General features: G+C 52.7%; 2 protein-coding genes across 7 annotated transcripts in view; both read right to left on the bottom strand.

Annotated features, from left to right (window-relative positions):
- Positions 1–2,579, bottom strand: part of BSN (bassoon presynaptic cytomatrix protein) — a 109,536-nt gene extending 106,957 nt beyond the window's left edge. Inside the window, exons 1-3 of the mRNA XM_004368726.1 lie at positions 2,552–2,579; positions 564–720; positions 262–386 (exon numbers count right to left, since the gene is read on the bottom strand). Of these exons, the coding sequence (XP_004368783.1) occupies positions 262–386; positions 564–720; positions 2,552–2,579 (310 nt within the window). The remainder of the gene's footprint in view (positions 1–261; positions 387–563; positions 721–2,551) is intronic.
- A 7,389-nt stretch (positions 2,580–9,968) lies between these two features.
- The window catches only part of DAG1 (dystroglycan 1), a 65,879-nt gene continuing 57,585 nt past the window's right edge, over positions 9,969–18,262 (bottom strand). For 4 of the 6 annotated variants that reach the window (XM_023726892.1, XM_023726899.1, XM_023726906.1 and 1 more), the window contains one exon: positions 11,827–14,780. In XM_023726892.1, the coding sequence (XP_023582660.1) occupies positions 12,378–14,780 (2,403 nt within the window). In that variant the 3' untranslated portion in view covers positions 11,827–12,377. Of the gene's footprint in view, positions 14,781–18,262 lie in introns of all 6 variants that reach the window. The other 2 variants (XM_004368534.1, XM_004368535.1) reach the window with 1 other exon arrangement.

Genomic DNA, 18,262 nt, shown 5'->3' with positions numbered 1-18,262 from the left:
CCCCCACGCTCGCCCCGCCCCTCCCCACCCCGCGCGCTCCCGCCAGCTCGCGAGGATGTGTGTCCAGGCGCTAGCTGTGAGGTCACCGGGAAATGGCCGTTGGCCCCCGCGCATGCGCTTTCCGGGGTCGACGTAGCCTGTGGTAGCTCCCGGCGAGGCTCAACGGTGGGAGCGTTCCACTGTGCGGGGATAGCGGGGCTCCGGCCCCGAGAAGAGACCGCGGGGGCGTTGCGCTGCAGTGCCTTGGAATCCGTGGCGCACTCTGCCCTGGGGAGCTGGAGAGTAGGGGCTCTCCCCGGGTAAACTCAGTGCCGCAGCGGCGGGCGTCGTGGGGGCAGGCCTCAGAAAGGGGCCATCCGCGTGTGGCCTCAGAGGATGTGCAGGAGCTGGAAAGGCAAAGGAACAAGGGTATTCAGAGGCACAAGGTGGTGAAAGGACGAAGAGTTAGCGGGCGATAGGTGGTAGGGAGGGATTGTGAGGATCCCAAAGGCCAGCTGGGAAGTGAGGACTTATCCAGATGGCGGTGTGAACCGCTGGGGCTTGAGACTGAGGCCTGGTCCCACGGCACAGGACCAGGGTGGACCAGGAGAGGTGAGGGCGTGTCCAGGCTGTTGTGCAGCCCGCTGGGAGGCCTCTTCAGCAGGCGCGGGACAGTGACTTTGCGGATGGAGAAGAGTTGACGTTTCTGGGAGGCCTTTAGCTGTGCCTCCCAGCGACTGTCTAGATGAGGGGCTGCAGGCTGTCTCTGCGTTCATCTGAGAGTTTACCAGATTATTTTCCATTCCCTCACGTTTACAAATACTACTCCTCGCACACTGCTAGGATGCTCTTCCAAAAAGCTCTTCACACGAGCCTGTGCTTTTGTGAGGGAGAATAATTTCCTAGAAGACCCAGACTATATTCCAAACTATCTGTGGCTTCATAAATCATGGCTGTGTAAAAGTCAGCTTGAGTAAACTTGGACCCATTTTACAAACCCATTTAATTTTCCTAATAATGATAATATATCAGATGACATGTCAGCAGTTCTAACCTGACCTGAAATAATCCAGGGATCCCCGTGACCTCTGATAGCCAGCCCGATAGACAGACCAGAGCTGTGTCCATCACTCTGGGAAGGAGGGCTCAGAACTCTGGCTAGGCCTTCCCATATACGCTTTGGGCTGATCCTCCCAAACTCTGGGATGGAATGGGTAAGAGAGAGAGGAAATAAAAGAACCCCACATCCTGGTGTTTTCTCCTGACTTTACATCTGCTGCCCTTTGAGCTAAGCTGCCTGGATTTGCTGGACTGCCTGGGACAAGGAGGGCCCTTCTGTCTGCATTATGATGGTCCTTGCTGTGTTTCCTCCTGTGCAACAGGCTGTGGCAGTTTCAGGAGTGTCTGGTGATGACTGTGCACGTCTAGTGTAGGCTTTACATGGATCCACATTCCTGCCCCACCACTTCCTGGCTGGGACCCTGGCAGTTGACTTAGGCTATCCAAGCCTCCATTTCCTAACCTGTAAAGTTAACATGAGCCCTAGTGATGCAACGGTTAAGTGCTCAGCTGCTAACCAGAAGGTCAGCAGTTCAAACCCACCAGCCTATGGGGCAGTTCTACTCTGTCCTATAGGGTTGCTGTGAATCAGAATTGACTCAACAGCACACAACAACAACGAAGTAGAATAATAGTAGTCCCTCTAACATGGGAGGTTGTGAGAGTAGAGTGGTCTGGGATTTGAGTCATGCCTTTATACTCCTGGGGAATAATATGCACACAGGTACTACCTGCAGGCCAATGGCCTGACCTAGGCCCAAACCAGGCCCTTCTGACTTCACAGACACCGGTCAGTGTGAGTTGGGCTACTTGGAAGGAGAAAGAGAAGGATTTTTGTTTTTGTTTTTGCAAAAGCCACAAGAGCTGTGGTTTTCCGCAGATGTAGATCAGCATGCCCCTGGTTCCCATGGGGGTAATTAGCCCTACCCAGCCAGCAGGCCTGGGGAGTTGCCCTTCTCAGAGTAGATTCCCAGCTGTTAGCAGACCTCCAGGGTCTCTGCTGTCTTGGTGACAAAGGGCATAGCACAGTGGACCCAGGAGGAAATGTGGGTTAGTGGTGCCCCTCCCCTCCTCTCAAATTCTCCCAGTTCCACTTCCTCTGAGGAGCATCCCTAGGGGAACATGCCTGTCAGTCTATATCCACCCCTGCTACTCCCAGGGGCTCCCGCCCAGCCGCTGTATGTGCCATGGGATGGTGCCAGCCTCTGGTTGTCTGGGGCTCTTATTCAGTCTCCCATTCTTACTCAATCTAGGGGCATTTTCTTCCTGTTGACTTAGACTGGGGGCTCCTCAACAGCAGGGCCTTGTCTAACTTGTATCCACTTGACGGGCCCTCAGCAGGCCCTCAGGCCACAGCATAGGTTCTTCACAGTATTCTGAGTGTTTCCTTCCCCTGCACTTCCAAGGAGTTCCACCAACCACCAGGTTTAAAAGCACCCCACATGGACTTTTGGTTGCAGCTTTTGCATCACTGCATTTAGGCTATTTACCTAATAAGTAATGGGGAGGTTACAGCGGTTGCATCTAGAGTTCTTCCTCATGCCGGGTTGTCGATGAGCTGTCTGCACTTACCTAGGAGAATTCACTAGGCTGGACTGTTCTTTGTAGCGAGAACAAACAGTTCTTCCTCTGTTTGTGCAAACCAGCTGTGTAGTGTGCCTGGTACCATTCCCTCTTGGGTCTAGCTGCTGTCCCGCCAGGAAATGGATGGACATGAAGATCCTGCAGGAGTTTCCCAGTCCTGTAAACCTTCTCTTGCTAAAGGTATTTATGTGGTAGCATTTTGAAGAAAAGCCGGAAGGGAGGAGAATCAGTCTACACGCCAAAACAGAACTGATGGATGGACATGTCCACTGTGCTTCTTCAGCCTGTGCTCTCAGATACGTTAGAGGATCAGAGAGGTGGAATAAAAAAATCCATCCAGGTAGGAAAAGGCCCAGCCAGAGCCAGCTTGCAGCTGGGATTGGTGGAAATGATCAGTGATTTGGAAGGCAAATCTTAGGAGAATGAAGAGATGGCAGACACCCATGAGCTGCACCCAGAGGCTACTTGGGCAATGGGCAAGGAAACATACAAATCAGCCATGAGAGACAGAGTGCAAACTGGGTTTGTACTGCTTCTCCACATAGTCGAGTTCACTCTGGGCTCATGCTTTCAGCATAGCAGCCTCCACGGGGAGGCTCAGGATTCAAAGATGAAGATGCCAATGGGGGGAAGAAGAATGGCAAACCTTGCAGGCAAGAAAAGAGGTAGAGTGAGTGGAGGTGGAAGAGAACAGGGCAGGAGAGGAAGAGAAGAATGAGGACAATTCTGGACTGTACCAGAGAAGCTGGGAGAACCAGCTCCTGTCTGTGGTGCTGCCTAAGCTCTGCATCCTTTCTGCTGTAGTGCTGCTGAGGCCTGTCACACCTCCCAATGAGAAGCAACTCATGAAGTTGGCTCCCTGCCCCACTCTTCCTCTGGGAAGGAAAAACAACTGAAGAGGAAGGAAGGAAGCCTAAAGAAGCAGAGGTTTTCCTTCCTGGCTGAGGCTTGTCGGCACCACCCACTAGCATGGGGGATAAGGCTGCTCCCCAAGTAAGCCTCAGGCTGGCATGAGGCTACAAACAAAAGACCCAGTCTTTATCCTGGAGCAGCTTACCTGGGCTGGCCTGGACAACCTTGCCTACGTACTAGGGCCCTCAGCTGGCCCATGGCCCTGGGTAGAAATTGCTGGATGCCTTGTATGCATAATTCTTTTCCTGTTGCAATGTGCAAATCTTACTATCTTACTTGTATTATGGGAAAAAAGCCAGTAAAAAATCGTCAGAAATGTTTACCACCAGCCTAACCCTACCGCCCATGCGTTGCTCCCAAGAAGGCTAATTAAGCCCCATTGCTATTAGAGTTACATGCTTCTGAAGGCTTGTTATGACAAGAACAAATAATGAAGCCATGGTTTCTCTAAGTTGTAAGCATCCAAGTCAAAACATGCCGCTTTCCTTGCCCCTCTGCACTCCCACAGACGGGCCTTCGCGCTGGCTTTGCCTGTCTTGCTCAAGCATTCAGGCGCTCATCCTCTGCTTCAGCCAGTATGTACCCAGCTCCTATCAGTGCAAGGCTCAGAGAAGACTGTGGGGCCTGCCCTCCAGGAGCTCAGTTTGCAGAAGGAGAGAGAGAAAATAAACTAGAAAATTCCACCTCAATCCCTATTCCGATCCTTTCCACTAGTATCTCACTTCCCATGACGTCTCCCAACCACCTCTGTTCCATGGACAGAGGGAGAACAGGTCTAGGTGGAAGGTCATGCCCTTGTGCCTTCTGACCAGCCACATGTCCTACTCCAGGCAACAGAAGTTCAGACATAACTCGGACAGTCCAGGGGAAGGGGCAGCTTGTGCAGCCCCTCCATCAGGCTCAGTTCCTCATGTCTGCAGAGGAGCATCTTAGAGGGGCCCTGCCTCCTGACCCCTGTGTGGCTCTACTACTGCAAACCCAAGGACCTTACTGAGAATCATCCTTTACCACCAGGAATCTCAGGCCACGGGACATAGCCACTCTCTCCACTGAGCAACACTGAGCTCTATCTTTGTCTGGTCAGTGTAGACTGTGATAGAATAATTCATCTCTACTGAGTACCCAGGCAGCTCCCAGGAACTGCTGGAAGATCCCCTGCCTCCCAGGAAAGATAAATAAAAGGTGGGGGGGGGGGTGTCTCTCATGGTGAAACAAAATCCTGGAGCAAATAGAAAGGTCCATAGTTCCCTGGACCTCTGTCAGGATGGATGGTTTCAATTCAGTTAAATTTGACTGGTACTTTTTTTATTTTCTTTTTTCTTTTTAAATTTTTTTTTTATTGTACTTCAGGTGAAGGCTTACAGAACAAATAGTTTCTCATGAAACAGTAGTACACATGTTGTTTTATGACATTGGTTAACAACCCCACAATATGTCAACCCTCTAACTTCTCAACCTTTTTTTTTTTTTTTTTGGTGAAAATACACATAGCCAAAGATACACCATTTCAAAAATGTCTACATGCACAGTTCAGTGACATTGACTACGCTCTTCGAATTGTGCTGTTATTCTCACTTAAGATGAAGGCTTACAGAACAAAATAGTTTCTCATTTAACAGTTACTACAAATGTTGCCCTATGACAATGGTTAACAATCTCACAACACATCAACAATATCCTTACTCAACCTTGGGTTCCCTATCACCAGCTTCCTTGTCCCCTTCTGCCTTCTGGCCCTTGTCACTGGACTCCTGTACCTCGTTAGTCTCATTTGGTTTTACGGGGCTATCCACTCCCAGGCTGAATGGTGAACCTCGGCGATAACTTCACTACTGAGCTAAAAGGGTGTCTGGGGTGACTGGTACTTTTTAAGCCCTAGGAAAAGGACAGCGCCGTGCTAGGCCCCAAGGATACAACAGAAACTAAAGGCCAAGTCTACTCTGCCCTCACTGAACATGCAGTCTCCAAGACTGACCTTTGCCTGGCTGCTATTCCCTGAATCTGGAGGGCTTGACCTCTGGCCCTCAGTACAGGACCACAGTCCTGCCCTGCAGCAGCGGTCTGGCTGTAGCATCACCAGGCCAGGCTGTGAGGACTGAAGTCATACTTCAGGTAGTCTGAGGAGGGCTAATGAGAACCCTCCCTGGTTCCCCCAGGTTCTGGGGTGGGTGGCAGTAGGTATCAGTTGAGCAGCAACATCTGGGTTACCACTGCTATTTATGTATTAATAACCCCTCCAGCTGGTAGGCCTGGCATGGGCATCAGCTTTCTGGGAAGGCAGTCTTTCTGACAATGAGCTGACAGTGCAGACCAAGGAATTCCTAGCAAGGCTGGGCAAAGGACATCCTCCATCTGCCACTGAGAGAGCAGAAAGGCCACATGGTCATCTGAGCCTGCCCTCGCCCCCCGTCTTTGCTGATTCAGACCAAACCCATCCTCACTCCTAGTTCTGTTCCAGCAATCCTCTTGGGGCTCACAAAGTGAGTACTCCTTCTTCTGGCCCTGCCTGGCCCCAGGCCTCTCTGAGGAGGTCCGGGACTAAGTAGATATGCTGCCTGGGGTCCAGGACAGGGCTTGGAGGCACAGTGGTTGCTAGGTCAGAGCTATTGGGGTCATAGTTGATGCCTCCTCAGCCTCTAATCATTACACTGGATACAGGAAAGCAGAGCTGCTCTCCCTGGCCACACACACACCCCATGTACTCCTCAAATAAGCACAGGAGTATGTGTATCCCCTTCAGCATTCCCCAGGCCCAGCTCCTTGTCTAGCCCAACCAGGCACATTTTCCCTGAGGGTGAGTGCAGCCAGAACAAAGGCAGTCTCCTCCCCGAAGCACATCCACAGTTAAATTGCTGCCAATCCCCAGTAGAAGCCCCCCAACCTTTGGCTGTCATGGGTTAGAGCCAGTCCTTTTGTGCACCTCCCTCTCCCAACACCCTTTGCAATGAAGGTTCTGAGGGAAGTGGGGAGTGATCCTGGACTACTGGATTCTACTCCCTGGAGAGAGAGCTGGCCTGGCCTGAGTTCAGAGCTATTTTGGCACCAAACTTAGGCTTTGCCCTCTACAGCCTGAGACCGACACTATCAAGATAGAAGGCAACAGCATGCTCAGTCCTGGGAGCACCATCCAGCCAGCTGCCCACTGGACATTCCTCACTGTCCCAGTGCAATTCCAGGGCTGTGGAGACAGCTTTGGGAAAGGTGTTCTCTGGGGCTTCAGGTGTCCCCACTCCTTTTTGGTTCCTGCCCACATACATCTGAATTCGAGGTTTGCTGGTGGGCCTCAGGAGTAGAAACCATCCAGAAGCCTGGGCCCCAGATTCACCCCTCCTATTTCCTGTAGGGAAACCCTGGTGGTACAGTGTGGTTAAGAGCTACGGCTCTAACCAAAAAGTCGGCAGTTAGAATCCACCAGGCGCTCCTTGAAAACTCTATGGGGCAGTTCTACTCTGTCCTCTAGGGTCACTATGAGTGAGAATCGACTCGACGGCAACAGGTTTGGCTTTTTGGTTATTCTCTGTGGACTTTCCTTTCCGTGGGAGAAGGGCCCTGAAGAAAAACAGGCTCTGAGCTCCAACTATACTCGTCCTGATGCTCTCAGACTCTTTAGGGATTCTTCGAGGACTCCACCTTGTGTCGAGCAAGTGGAGACGGGCCCGGTTCTACCACCAGTCCGCGGCCGGGGTCTGCCTGCCCTACGGCCTTATCCCTGCCCACAGCCTCGCTCGTCACACCAGTCCCTTAGGCCTTTGTCGCGTGTCCGCCCCACTCAGCTCCACTTTTCTCCTAGGTCGGCCGTGTCCTCCCGCAAAGGCCTCAGTCCCACCGACAGCCGGCCTCTCCAAACTCAGTCTTTCTCCACGCCAGCGGCGTCACTTAACTCCTCCCACAGCCCAGGCCATCGCTGGCTGTCTTAACAAGGTCTCTGGTGCCACCTCCTGGGAACCCGCGGGTACTGTCCCCTATCCATCTACTCGGTCCAGAACTGCTGGCACTCTGGGCTCATCTAGGGGGCACGTAAAGCCACCAATAAAGTTGAGAGCCGCCCCCACCCCCCGCCCCGGAACCTACTCAGGAGCACCGTCCTGACCACACAGAGCTTTCCACAGAGAAACGGCCAGACCAACTTCGCTCCTCTCCACCCCCAGCTGAGACTCTATGGTCTCCTCCACCAAAGCTATGGGCAGTGGGACCAGTTTTTCTGCCTTCCTGCAGGAGCACCCCACTTCCAAGGATGGGCACCCCCACTGTGAATCTCTTGTCTTCCCTTCTGGGCCTCTAAGGTCCCTGTCAGGAAAATGGTACCCAGCATCCTCCAATGGGGGCTTCAAATAATTCTTTGATGCTCTACATTATGAACATGTTATAAAACCCCCTGAAGCATTTGGGTCACAGATTTGAACCTGCCTTGTGCTGGCTGAACAATCTGGGCCAATGCCCTACCCTCTCTGGATCTCAGTCACCTTGCCTCAAGATGGTGGTTGAGAAGGTAAGCTGAAACAAAGTAGGGAAAGAGTAAATCACCAGCCAATCTGGATTTTTGATAGAGTAATACAAAGAGCAGCAGAGCAGCAAAGCTCACCCTAGACAGACTGATGCTTGAGTGGGACCTTCCGTGCTTTGGAGGGGCCTCTGCCAGGAGCTTGTTCAGTTTGTTGGACCCAAGGGAAGGCAAGGCCGGGGGCTGCATGAGGCAGGTTGTGTGGTACCTCCAATCCCCAACAGCCTGGTGGTTTTCTAGAGAGCCAGGCCATCAGGAGCTCCTGGGCACCCCAAGATTCCCCAGCCAGCAGCCCTGCCTCAAGCCTGGGCCTAAGTATCTTGGCCCAAGGCAGCACCTTTTTTACCAGGAGAGAGTGCAGATCCCTCTAGATCTGCTCAGATTCTCTGCCCCTTTTGCAAGCAAGCAGACCTACTGAGAGAGATCCATTACCCTAACTTTATCCCCCAGTCCCCAGAGTGTCCCAGAATCCCTTGGAGGCCAGCACTGTCCCCATCTCACAGATGAGAAAGCCAGGGATCCTGGGAATTTGCTCTGGGTCAGAGGCAGGTAGGCAGACAGATTCCTGTGGGCCTAACCTAACAGTCCCCTACCCACCATTTCCTCCCTTCCTACTCTTTCCCTCCACCACCCTCTCCAGTTCAAAAGTAGTCCACACCCCCCAGTCTCCACCCTCCCACCAATAGGTCACAGGGATTTGGCAGGAGGGCTGGGGGGCAAGGGTTTGCCAGGCCAAACAACTCTCCTCAAAGGAAAGCAGGGCAGGGAAGAGGTCTGTGGCTTTTCTTCCTGCCCTGCTGACCATACTGTTGTCTGCAGAGACCAGAGATCCCCTCAATCTAGTTCAGGATAGTAGTTCACTCATGACCCAGTGGCTTCTCGTTAGAAGTTAAACACAACTTCCTGAGGCCAGGAGAACAAAGGGTGGCTGAAAGATAAGTCCTTTCCTGGGCCCCTGCCACTAGGCCTAGAGGGACAGCCTTTCCTGGCACTAACAACATGGTGTGCACTCAAGTCCTAGCTTCACAAATAGTTGACTTTCAACCACTCCACACGCTTGGACGAGGCTCTATCTGCAATATGGGACCAGCCTCTGCTCAAGGTCTTGCAGATTGAGCAGAAGGCACAGCCTGAGGGTTGCAGGGGGAGATGGCGAGGACCCAGTGGGGGCAGGGGTGAGCCCAGTAGAGGCACTAGTTGTTCTGTGACCATCCTGCCTCTGAAGGCACAGCTGCTGCTTCCCTTGCCTCCCACTCCAGGGCAGTGTCCCAGGATAACCCACCAGCCCCTTCCTGGGCAGAATCATGCTCAGCCTACCCAGCTGGCCTGTCCATCCCAGGCAAGGCACTTGGGGGCAGCCTCCCGGGATCTACAGGCCCACCCAGGGCAGCACAAGCAGCCATTCTCCCCTTCTCCTGGCCTCAAGACCAAACCTGCCTTTAGATTGCTTGGGAGACTGGCCAGCCTCAAGCCCACAGGCAGTGGAGCACCACCCACAGACACATCCCCAGGTCTCCATCTTCACAGATGCCCAGACTAAGGGACCCTGCCCAGGAGCTGAAGGGGTTTACCCACTCTGTGGGAGCTTTTGATAGGACCTTTCCCATCATCCTTCCTGCCCAGGACAGGCAGGTTTCTCTGCCATCTCGCCTCACAGATGAGGAAACTGAGGCTCAAGGAGACATGTTTCATAGGCAGAAGTGGCAACATGGGGGGCTTGCGTTTCGGCAGAGCTTCTGGGCACACCCCCAACCCTCCCAGGGGCACAGAAATGGTAAAGTTGTGTGGAGGCCATCAGGCCAGCTACTCAAAAGCCACCTCAAAGTGGGCTTGGCCAGAACCCTTCATTCTTCTGTCACAGGGACTCCAGCCCTCACAAGTGATGTCCCAAAACTCATGCAGGGGGCAAGGAAACACACACTCAGAGGCAGCAGCATTGTAATAAAGAAACTGCTTTTATTTAGTTTGATATGTTTCTATACAGAATGCAGAAAACACCTTAAAATCATACAGAAGGAAATAAAAACACGTCAGTAATTGGTGAACACTTTAAAGTGAGATTGGCTCTGTCTCACAGAGTCCAGCGGCCATCGCCAGCCTGGCTCTCAGGGGAGGAGGCTGCCTGCAAGGGCATTGTTGCTGTTGTTATTCTGTTCACTGCCCCTTTGCCTCCAGTTGCTATGGCAACAGACCATTCTAGGCCAGCCATGTCTCTGCGTGGCAGTGCCCGTTGGTGGGGTTGCTAGGGGCAACGGAGCTGTTTGGAAGGCCTTTCAAAGGCCCTCACCTGGAACACTGGGAATTATTTTTTGATGAGGTCATCAGAAATAATCTCACCAGGTCAGATCCCACTTGTGCTCCTGACTCTGGGGCATCAGAGAAACCCTGGCTTGGACCAAGGCCTGGAGGCACAGGCCCAGTCACAGTGGTCCACTGAGCCCTCACCTACAGGCTCCCCTGAAAAGGGTAGTGCTCACTCTAGAGTACCCTCCTGCACCAGGGCAGGGGAGTGGGGCCGGGCTTGTGGGAGAAGCTGTAACGGGAAACGCCCTTCAGTGAGCGGTGGGTGCAGGCCCCCAGACCCTACTGCCGGCCCTCCCCTCCTGAAGCAGCACACACAAACCCTCTGCAAAACTGTCAATATGGCTTAGAAGTGGCTGCCTGGTGTGCAAAGGGAGCCTGGGTCCACCCACCCGCCCCGGATCAGGGATGGGAAACATTATTGCAAAAGGCATTCCTCCCTAAAAGGTACCCAAAATGACTCTCAGATGGTCAAGAAAAATCAGGTTCAAAATAGTTTCTTCCAAAGGAGGAGAATCGAAGCAGAGTGGGTGCCCCTGAGTCATGGGACAGAGATGCAGATGGATGGACGGACGTTCTGCTAAAAAAGGCAAAAGAAGTCCCAGTGTAATCACAGAATTTAAACTGTTATGAAAAGGGGGGGGGGGGATCAAAATGAGCAAAGCCGTCAGTTCCACGGAATCAACACTAAGAGCTTGTACAAACTGCTGTAAGCATCACCATTTTTAATCTTTTTTTTAATAAACAATTTGAGACTGTATAAAAACTTTAGTAAAAAATTAGCTTTGAGAGCCCACAGATTTTTACTATGAACTATTGCTGGCACTCCTCCCCAACCACCAGACCTTTTCCAGCCATTCAGGCCCAAGAGGCCTGGGACTGGAGCGCCAGAGAAAAGGGGTGGGGTGGGGCTGTGGACTGTTGGGACAAAGCGGCCAAGGTCAAGTGAGGAAGGAGCATCACATGACATAAAAATATTGCATCTTCACCAAAATGTCCCCCACTGAGTGTTTCAAAAACCATGATTACCTTTTAGGAGGGGGGAAAAAAAACACAAAAGAAGGAAAAAAAGAAAACAGGTTGATGTGGTCGAGTCCCTCGACCTCCCCAGGAACCTCCACAAGCAGCTGGCCCACCCTGGAGCACCTAGGTTTGGGGCCATGGCCACCGCTGCCTCTTGGAGTTCTTTTTCCCTGGAAATGAAGACCCCTTGGTGGTGGGCCGACAGCGTGCATGGGGTGGGGGTGTCCTTGGCCCAAGAGGCCCCCCCAGCTTCTGGCCCCTGGCAACAGCAGGAGAGCAAGCACAGCACCAGGGCCCTGGCCCCTTAGGCAGGGCCAGGAGGCCCCCAATCAGGCTCTGGGGTATCAGAGCAACCAAGTTTACGTAGTGTGAAAAAATAGGATTCCTTTGATAAAAAATACTGTCCCTTGGTCTTCTCTAAGTTTGAAACACCCTGGGAGCTTATTTTTAGCAAAGCAACTCCCCATACCCTCCCAAAAATTATACATACAAGTTTAGGTAAACAGCAGATTAAATGTAAAAACTTAACCTTAACTTCTGAAAGTCCTTTGAATTTAATCTTTAGCTACTGTTTTCCATGTTACATCCTGCAGCTAGACACACGTGAATAGAAAAAACAGTACAGTTAGTGTTAAAGGCAAAACGCAGAGAGCCGGGAGGCCACCCAGCACTGCCTGCGAGTTCATTCACGGTTCCTCGCTCCCTCCATCTACCTCTACTCCAAACAGTGCTTTCAGAGCCAGCCATCAAAAACGCAGCGAAGAATTTTCTATGAACAAACAAAAAGCTGTTAGGCAAAAAATAAAAATAAAAAAGTCCCCAAAGTCTCTCCAGCTGCTTTGGGGTTTAGGAGGACCAGAGAGGGCGGGCTTGTCCAGGCCCCACGTGTGTCTGTGTGTGCTAGGTCGGGTGTTGGCTTCCGGTGGGCGATGGTCTGCAGGCCACCGGTTTCCACAGACAACAGCATGTTGTCTCCAGGCCCTTGCCCTACCCCTGCCTCCACCCAGGCGCTTGTGGGTTAAGGGGGGACATAGGGAGGGGGTGACCGGTATGGGGTCATGTTCTTGGGACGGGAGCCCTTGCCCTCCATGGGGGCTGTGAAGGGCGGAGGGGGCTGGTAGGGAGGCGCGTTGGGATCCTCATCTCGCAGGGGTGTGTACTCTCCCACAGTGTCCTGATTCAGAGGAGTGGTCTCGGGCACGCTCTGGTTGGGGTACTCGGGAGGGGGCAGGGGGGCTTTCTCCTCCTGCAGGATGAGTGGCATGCTGGAGGAGGGTGGGGGCTTGGAGTCATCCAGCTCATCCGCAAAGATGATGGGCACGCCCTTCTTGATGAAGGTGGCCTGGTCCTCCAGTGTGAGCTTGCCCTTCCGCTTCTTGCGGTAGCAGATCATTGCAATGATGCCGGCGATGAGCAGGATGGCTGCAACCACCACAGCTGGAATGACCGTGTGCAGGTAGACGTCATCCTCACTGCTCTTCTCAGGGTCCCTGTCCGGCACCTCTGTGGGCGGTGCCTCTGAAGGCACCTTCCTGGGTGATGCCACAGGGATAAACTGCAGATGCCGGCAGCTGCCTGAGCCCATCACAGCAACACTCAAGGCCTTGTAGTCGGGTTCCAGGGCATTGGAGAAAGCTAGCCGCGGCTTCCCGTCATCCTCGGCGATCCTGCGGCTCAGCCCTGTGATCTGCTCCTTGGGGCAGGGCTCCAGGGGCAGTGTGTTGTTGGTCCATTCCACCACAATGGAGCCCCGGGTGATATTCTGCAGGGTGATGGTGCTGCAGTTGCGGTCCCCAAAAGCAAAAGCCAGCTTCTTCACCAGGGCAATCCTCTTGTGGATGTCATTCACCACTGGTGCTGGGTCGCCCACAAATTTGGCACTGAACCGCGCAGGAGCCCTGTCCCCTTGAGGGCGTTTGTGGACATGGATCTCGAAGGCATCCACAGCCGAGAGGCCCCCTTTGTCTGTGGCGTGCATGAAATACTCATGCTTGCCCACGTGGCTGCTGTCAGGCAGGCCGTACATGAGCTGGCTGTTGCTGTTGAACTGTACCCAGGACCTCTCACCCACCAGCTGCTGCTCCCGCAGCTTCAGGGTCAGCTTCAGCTTGTCAGTGGTGGTGTCCTCCTTGTCGTAGAATGTGTCTGGCGGGATTTTCACCTCAAAGTAGGTACCAACCCAGGCATCTACCCTGTCAATATGGTTCTTGAGCTCTGGCGCCTGGTTGGGCTCTCCTCCCCGGGGCACCCCACTGGTAGTGGTACGGATGCGAGTGGGTGGGGAGGCTGTTTCCAATCTGGTGATGGAAGTTTTGGTGGTGACCCGGGACACTGGTCGGGATGTCCGTGGCTTCTTGGTCGGCCTGCGAGTTGTGGTGGTTGAGGAGTCAGTTGAAGGCATGGCTGGTTTTGGGGTGGATACTCGTGGCTTTTTAGTGGTGGTTGTGGGCGGGGTAGCAACTGCTGTGGGCTCCACATAGCCAGGAATGGTCATTGTTGGGCGGATCTGGCCAGAAACCGTGATGCTGGCTTCTGACACTCGAGTGGGCTGGATAGGGCCTAGGGTTGGGGTCTGAACGATGGCACCTCGAGTCCTAATGGTGACTGTGGGCTTCCCAGGAACAGGATCCCTGACTGGAGGAGCCATGGTGTCTGTTGGTGGAGCTATAGCTGGAGATGTGGGTGTAGGCACGATCCTGGAAGGTGGCTCCTGGATGGCTGTGGTTGGGGGACCAATGGCAGTCACAGGGGTGGGTGTGGCATGTATCTGCCTCCTGAGGCGTTTGGGGAGAGGGGGCTTCTTGTTGGCAATGTGCCAACCCACCACAGGATAGCCAAGCTGGGCAGACATGGTGCCCTCCCTGGCAGGGGCCTCTACCCCACGGATGTCAGGCACACTGTTCTGGTTCAGGGAACAGCCCAGCCTCCAGGAGAGCAGGGCCCCATTCTCCACCACCTTTTTTGCATTTCCTGGGCCAGCCATGAAGGCTGACATGTCAAACAGTCTGTTATTCACCACTGGCACCAACTTCATGTTGTGAAGCTCCACTCCTGAGAAGCTCTGCATGCTGTGCAGGAGGTCAATCCTTTGCTTTGGGGTCATCTTGGTGAGGTCGGCATCCAGAATCACTGTCAGGACAGTCAGAGGCTCATCGGCAGCACAGGTAGATGACACCACCTCGCCAGGTTCTGGTGATGCCGCCCGCACAGACTGTGGCTCGCTGTGGTCTTCAGGGTAGACCTCAATGGAGAACACGCTGGAGCTCTGGGGGATGTGGCTCCCGTTGGCCCCTAGCCGTGCAGCACTCACCGAGATGTAGTGCACACCCTTGTCAGTGTCCAGGGGAAGGCCCTCCAGGGCGTGGCTCTTTGGGTCCCAGTGCAGCCAGGATGGCAAGGTCTCCTTCCCTGCCGCCGATACCTAGAAGAGACACAGACGTAAGTTACAAGTGCTACTGTCTGCACAACCTGAAAATGATCACTATAGCTCATCAGTGGCCTAGCCTGAAGTGTGTGATAGGCCTAAGGCATAACTCAGAACTCCTACCGGGAGAACTAACTCCCCATCCCCAGAGAGGCATAACCAATCCTTTTACTTGTCATGAAAGACTGGGGCTGCCAGGTAGGCTAGCTTGGAAGGCAAACGATTCACCCAAGGCCACATGGCAGGGGGACAGCTGCACTGGCACTCAAACATACATCTCAGCCCAAAGGAATGATGACACAGAGCTCACTGGATGCTGAAGATTTTTATTCCAGTGACACACCCTGCTACTTACTCACCCACTCTGCCGGCAGAATCAAATCTGAGTGTCTCATCCCAGCCCTCGGCACTCCTTTCCAGCCTCATCAGAAGTGAACGCCAGGGCTGGGCACACAGACCTGGGTACACGGGAAGGCCCAAAGCCCCCACTGACTCATTTTATGACCATCACGTTACATTCAAGTGTAGTGGGGCACATTTGTGTAGCAAAGCAAAGTTAGTTGTGAATGCTAATTAACCCTGCTTCTCAAGCCTCAACAAAAACTGTAGTGCTCAGGGTGAGGGGACTGGAAATGATGATTCTAGAACAGTGTTTATCAGATGCATCCCGAGGAGCTCTGGTCCCTGTAAAAGACAGGTTCTGTAGTCAGCCAAGCTGGGAAATGGACAGGGTCCACCACTGCCCTTGGAGAGCCCAGGCACAGAAGCAGGCCACAGGCTCTAAAGAGCCTATCCCCTTGTTCCACCCAACAGCACCTCCCAGACTTATTTCAGTGTAGAAGTCTTTTTCCATGGGAACGTAACTGGTAATACTGAAGGCACCAAAAGGAATGTCACCACAGAAACTTCCACCATCAGCTGAGAAGAGGGAAACAAGACTTGCCTTTTGCTCAGGCCCCGTCTTCGGCTCCTCTTATCTTTGGTGTATACCTACTCCTGCCCCCAGTGCAAAAAAGGTGGTGCCTGTTCTCTGGTCTGCCCAAAGATACTCTCAGCTCCTTTGCCTTAACCCACCAAGTCCAGAGACAAGTTGGCCAACGGACAGCACATCTCACTGCCAGCTGCAGCCCAGGAATCACCCCCTTCATGGCCAGTGCTTGCCATTACAGGGACAATGACATACTTTCTTCCTTGTGGCAACAAGGCCAGAGCTATGCCTGCTGAGCTCCCCAGCAACTCCAGCTCCCCAGGCTTCTTCCTTCTAAGAGCCAGCGGTCTGGGTGACTGAGAAGACCCAGGGTCACACCTACTCTTTCCAGCCAGGACCCAGACGTCCAAGGAACATGCAATCCCACAAACCTTATCATAGACCAGAGACCTTCCGCATTTTAACAGGTTTCCTACCTCCAGAAAAAACCCAAGTGAAGATGACTGATATTATTAGGACTTACTATTAATGAGATTGTCCTTTCCTGATTGTTTTCTGAGCCACTCACTGAGTGAGTGATGAACATTCTTTACGACGTCACATTCTATCATCTAAGGTGCACCATCATCAATGTACCACTAAGAATCACTCCTACCCTGTCACTCACCATCCACTGCAAACACAGTTAACGTCAGAAATGTTAAACATACGTAAAAATGGATGTCTTCAAATCCATGAAAAACAGTAAATACATTTCTCTTTTAAGACATCTTTAACTATAAAAGTAACACTAATTTCAACTGTTGGGCTGAAAGACTTCTGCTTTCAATTTGTTTCAGTTAATTTATGTTAAATATGAAAACTGTCACAACTGCATGTGAATACATAAAGCAAATGCTGAATGGTCACAACTGCATGTGAATACATAAAGCAAACGCTGAATGCTCTTGTTTTGCAAAAACAGGAAGCAAAGGTGTAAGGCCCAAATGGAGTGTTCTGGGAACCATGAGATGTTTTACACGGATGGCATAGGAGTGGAGGTCCTGAGAGGTGAGGAGGTGGTGAGCCAGGGCATAGACACTCAAGAGTTTCCTAACCACATGGAAGGAGAGCTCACCTGGCAGAGGGAGGGCCTGGAATGGAGCTTTGGGTGAAGCCAGCCAAGGAGAAGCCACCTGCAGAGGAGACTGGACAGGCCGTGAGAGGATCAAGAGAGAGGAGAGGCTCCAGAAGTGGGTGCTGACTGGCTAGCTAGGCCCATGGGACATTCCTGAGTGGTTAACCAGCCCTGTGTCCATCAGCATAGATGAGAGGGCAGCTCTGCTGCTCCTGCATATCTATCTCCAGCTACATGTGGGCTCCTTATAACGCAGCAAACAGAGAAGGACTCCACCTCCTGGAAGCTTCCCAGCCCGGCTCACTTCCTATTCTGCTGACCTCAACAGCCAAAGTTCTGTTGTCAGACATCTCCTATGGAACAAACACAGGCCACTCTTTGGCCAAGTCTCCCACACAGCCACACTTGGAAGACACACTTATTTAAAGCTATGCCAAGTAACAAACATTAAAGAAAATCCCAGATTTCACCAAAGCAGTTATAATGCTCAATTTCAAACTGGGAGACAGGAGAAAAGAATTAGTAGCTTTATTTTGATTACTGAAAATAAATTCTTCAACTATCATCTACCCACAGCTTTATAGACTTCTGCGGCAGGCCACGCCAGAAAAACAGAACCAAGCTTCCCCAACCTGCACATCTCCTTCTCCTCTGCAGATTCTTGCTCCTCAGGGGCTCCGAGCCCCAGTCATACTCTGGCCACAGGGAAGGTGTCCAGCTTGGATCTACAGCCCAGAAACAGGTAGCCCCTAGGGTCCTGGGTACTCCTCAGATCCTCAGACAGGAAAGACAGGTACTAATCAGAAAGTTCTAAAATCCCAGCACCTCTGGGCATCCTGGTACTGGGAACGTCAGGCCCAGAAAGCACGCTGAGGGCCAATGATTCATTTTAATAGAAAGGCCACAGGAAGCAAAACAAACCCGATTTCCACAAGGAACTTGGCAAGTCACAGGCAAGCTGGCACTTCTGCATTTTCAAGGCTACTTGGGGAAAGCCCCTGACCTAGAAGTATGAACATGCCTGAAGGGCTGGCAGTGTCTATATTCCCCCCCCAGATTCCACTAGATGCCAAGTGGCCCCTCCCTCCCAGGGGCACCCAGCTCAGGGCCCAGCTCACCATGGAGGTGCTGGGGTGGGGGGGCAACACCTGCTCCACCCTAACAAAGTATGTAGTCCCCTCAGCCATGAGGACCCCGGACACCCTCCCCAGCTTCCAAAACTTACAGGTTCTGGACCACTTCTCTTCCGTTCGGGCCTAAGGGTGAAGTGGGATATGAAAGCTTCTGGGAGGCATGCCCCCAGGATGAGTCAGGACTCAACCTTCTAACGACAGCCCACCTGATGGGAAGCCATCTCCAGGTGCGCTTGGCTGAAATCCCAGCTCTACACAGGCTGAGGTTTGACCCAACCTCTGCCCCAGTGTTCTCATCTGT

The sequence above is a fragment of the Trichechus manatus genome, unplaced genomic scaffold, assembly GCF_000243295.1.
Source record: "Trichechus manatus latirostris isolate Lorelei unplaced genomic scaffold, TriManLat1.0 scaffold00001, whole genome shotgun sequence".
Classification (NCBI taxonomy): domain Eukaryota; kingdom Metazoa; phylum Chordata; class Mammalia; order Sirenia; family Trichechidae; genus Trichechus; species Trichechus manatus.
Note: the sequence above shows the minus strand (reverse complement) of the source record. Positions and strands in the feature narration are given on the sequence as shown.